Source organism: Papilio polytes, unplaced genomic scaffold (assembly GCF_000836215.1).
Source record: "Papilio polytes unplaced genomic scaffold, Ppol_1.0 DF822733.1, whole genome shotgun sequence".
Taxonomy (NCBI): domain Eukaryota; kingdom Metazoa; phylum Arthropoda; class Insecta; order Lepidoptera; family Papilionidae; genus Papilio; species Papilio polytes.
The window spans coordinates 1,367,025-1,370,551 of record NW_013526471.1 but is presented as its reverse complement, the minus strand read 5'-3'; the positions used below and the strand labels follow the sequence as shown (position 1 = coordinate 1,370,551).

At 37.5% G+C, this 3,527-nt stretch overlaps 1 protein-coding gene across 1 annotated transcript in view; it reads right to left on the bottom strand.

Moving 5' to 3' along the window:
* The window catches only part of LOC106105661 (CREB-binding protein-like), a 10,971-nt gene that overhangs the window by 445 nt on the left and 6,999 nt on the right, over positions 1-3,527 (bottom strand). Inside the window, exons 6-11 of the mRNA XM_013286085.1 lie at positions 3,296-3,514; positions 3,058-3,215; positions 1,353-1,433; positions 835-1,153; positions 559-702; positions 9-482 (exon numbers count right to left, since the gene is read on the bottom strand). Coding sequence (XP_013141539.1) covers positions 9-482; positions 559-702; positions 835-1,153; positions 1,353-1,433; positions 3,058-3,215; positions 3,296-3,514 — 1,395 coding nt within the window. The remainder of the gene's footprint in view (positions 1-8; positions 483-558; positions 703-834; positions 1,154-1,352; positions 1,434-3,057; positions 3,216-3,295; positions 3,515-3,527) is intronic.

Here is a 3,527-nt window from a genome sequence, read left to right as displayed (position 1 = left end):
ATACTGACCACTGCCTCTGCGGCCTCGGCCTGCTTCCTCTTCTCCTCCTCCTCCTGGTCCAGCTCCTTGATGGACTCCTCCAGTACGTTCGGCCAGAAGTCGCCCTCGAAGTAGGGCAACTCCGCCGCCGAAGAGATATTGTCCTCCATCGCTTGCTTAAGTATATCTTTGTAATCTAATATTATCCTCTCTATGATACCTTTATCTAACATCTTTTTGTACCATTCTTGCAACCTTTTAGGTTTGGGTATCTTTTGTTCGGGCGGATGGCAGTGAAAGATGTAGTCGTCCCCCTCGGAAGGGGGACAGGCCCAAATATGGGCCATCGTGTACCCCAATTGCTTGGCGTAGTCCAAATAACCTAATAAAATCTCATGATATACCGCAGTCCTATATTGTCTAGGTTGGAAGAAATGTACAGAGTCTAGATATGCTATGTAAACACGCCTCGTGTTAGGCGACGGACTTTCACTACCATATTCCTGAAAATAAAACCACAATAAGTACAAAATAACGGTCTGAATATTCTAAAATTTAATGTATATAGCAACAACATACCTGCACATGCATTCCAAAGAAACAAATATCAGTTCCATCCACCTCTTCAAATGCAAATAATGCTTTCGCCCGATACGGGAATTCGGGAGATAATTCACTTGATTCTACAAATCTAGATTTCATACCAGGCTTAACTTCTACAATCTGAAAAATACATATTCATGAAAAAACACTGTTCTACATATAATTTAATTGAAGAAAATTTTAGTTTTAAATCAATGTTCGTTCATTACAAAAGTATGGAAGTGATGGATTCTATAAATCGATAATTCATACCTTATCGGAAGAAGCGACCACCCTGATATGCACCTCGCCCGCGCCAGCCTCTTTCTTCTTAAGAAAATTATTAACTCTAGTCTCAATATAAATGCCGAGCTTCGAAGTGGGCAACTTCTTAGCACAAAACTTATTCTCTTTCCGCTTGGCCCCTTTCTTCTTGAAACAATTATCACAGCAGAAACCCTGCGGCCAGATCTGGCCGTGGTGCAGTACGCATATCTGGTGCTGCTTGCGCCCGCAGTCCAGGCACACCACGAATGGTTCTTGCTCCAAATGATCATTTTTCATTTCTTTGAATTGGTCTTTCTTGGTGGCTCTAAAACATGCATACAATTTGAAATAATTTGCCATAAAAATAATTACGTATACTTCAAGTGTCTAGAAAATAGAAATATAAATTCAACTGTTAATTTTTTGTTGATTATAGAGTTGAACCACATTGTATATGTCCAACAAAATCGAAGATAAAAATTGTTTAATATAGTAAATATTATGTAAAGTAGTAGACAACTTACGTCTGCGGCTGTAGCGGGTCGTCGCCGAGGGTGACGGTGTCGCCCTGGATGTCATTGAAGCACTTCTGGCAGAAGGTGTATCTATCGGACACAACCCCATACGCTTTTAGACTTTATTCGCAAGGTGGCAGCGTACCGTGGCGATGGTAGTGGTGTGAAGCGTGACAGGAACGTTTTGAGTGCAGACAAGGAGGTGCGTGGAGAGGGCGAAAAAAAATTAGTAAGCAAAGACAACATAAAAGGGATTTGTTAGACAGTTCACAATATCGAGGCGACAGTATGGCTAACGACAGCGACGTCTACACGAGCACACCGCAGAGCACTGTTCGACACAGGTCTGGTAGAGATATAGTACAAAGCGGAGGAGGGCTGGCTAGTTACTACCTGCACATGTGTACTACATGTCAGCACTACGATTATGATGCGGTAGGGGAAACAATCTCTATAAAAACTGGATTGTGTTGAAGTAGTATGGCTCGAAGTTACTTATAGCTAGCAAAATATTTCACATATAATTTTAGAAACAAAGTTAAAAAGATCATTATGCAATGTTTTGATGATAATAAGTCCTCGCGCCTTTGTCCAATCGGAGTGACTGATATAAGAAACATAATCCATCCATTTTTCTGAGCCTATTACACTTCAATCTATGTAGTTTCTTTATACTTTTGTCTTAAATTGCTCAGTTTATTTTTTTCAAAATCCAACATACTGAAATTTAAAATCCAAAATCAGTTTAATTTATAAAGAGGTAAATAATATTAAACTATTATTATTTAAATGTTTTAATTATTGGGTGCAGTAGAAAAATTCAATTTAGATAATTCAGTTACGAACATGACTATGAACATGTATGTACATGTTTTGTCAAAATTGTCGAAGCACACAAGTGCTTTTTCTAACATATGTGTCAAGTGATCTTTAATCATCAATTTTAGTTTACTTTGTTTCTAAAACTTGTTCATTACTAATTATTATAACCTTGCCATTTATATGTGACAATATCTTAATCAGTGATAGCTATTTCAAGACCTTAATTCAAGGCTCATTGATAAAATATATAATAATATTAAAAAACATAGAGACAATGTTAAAAAAAATATGTTGGCCTTGAATTAAAATACATCCTTCTATGCCCAAAAGATTGTAAAATCTGTCTTTATAGCCAATCGAATGAAATCTAAAACTGTCTAACCATTTCCCAAATGTAATAAAATTTTGACTTATTGAAACTTTTGTTCATAGACATACAATATAATATGAAAAAGACAATCAAATTTTTTCCTGGTACATTGTAATTTAAGGAGAATGATAAAACCATACTAATAGTGAAATTATAACAAAATATGAATAACAGAATGTCGATAACATTATAAATTAGTTAAAAATTATATTGAAGTGCAAGATTTACTTCAAATCTCTTTTTACACTATATGATTGTCTGTTTCACAATAACCATGAACAATATTTTGCACACTTAACTCGAGTTTAAGTCACTTATCTATGCAAAAATAAATGCGCATCTTTTAAGACTCAATGATACTAGAGAAAAATTAAGATAATTAATTAGGAATTATGTCTTTAAATAGATGTTCATGGTCAAGAAACAAAAAATAATCCATAAAACATATACAATTTAGTTCCCAAATATTTTTAATATTGGAGACCTAAACTGTATAGCTATATAAATAACGAGATGACCAACCTGTTCTGGTAGCTGAAGTACTTGGCGTCGCGCGGAATGGTGCAGAGCTGCTTGCCGTAGCAGCACAGCACTTGCGGGTTGAAGGTGTACTTCCTGCCGCAGCAGTAGCCCAGGTTCTGCATCACCGGGTCTATCTCTTGCTCAAACACTTCCGACAGCTGCAGGGGAAATTATCCTTTGAAATAATCCATACTAAAATAACAACATCAGAAATCTACGATGTGAATGTTCGTCTCACCTTAGTACAATACCTGTAGACCCTAGAATTCTTCCTATTGTAAAGCCACGCGTTGTCGAACATCAGCCAGACGTCGTCCACATACTCCCACGGGTCTTTGTATTCACCTCTGTCCAACTTCATCTTGATGGTGGACAGATCTATTGGCTTCGTCACAATGTCAAAGTAGTCAGGGATGCCCAGGGCTTGTGCGTCGACCGGCTGACGAAACGGCAGCGACTCCGGGTCCAGG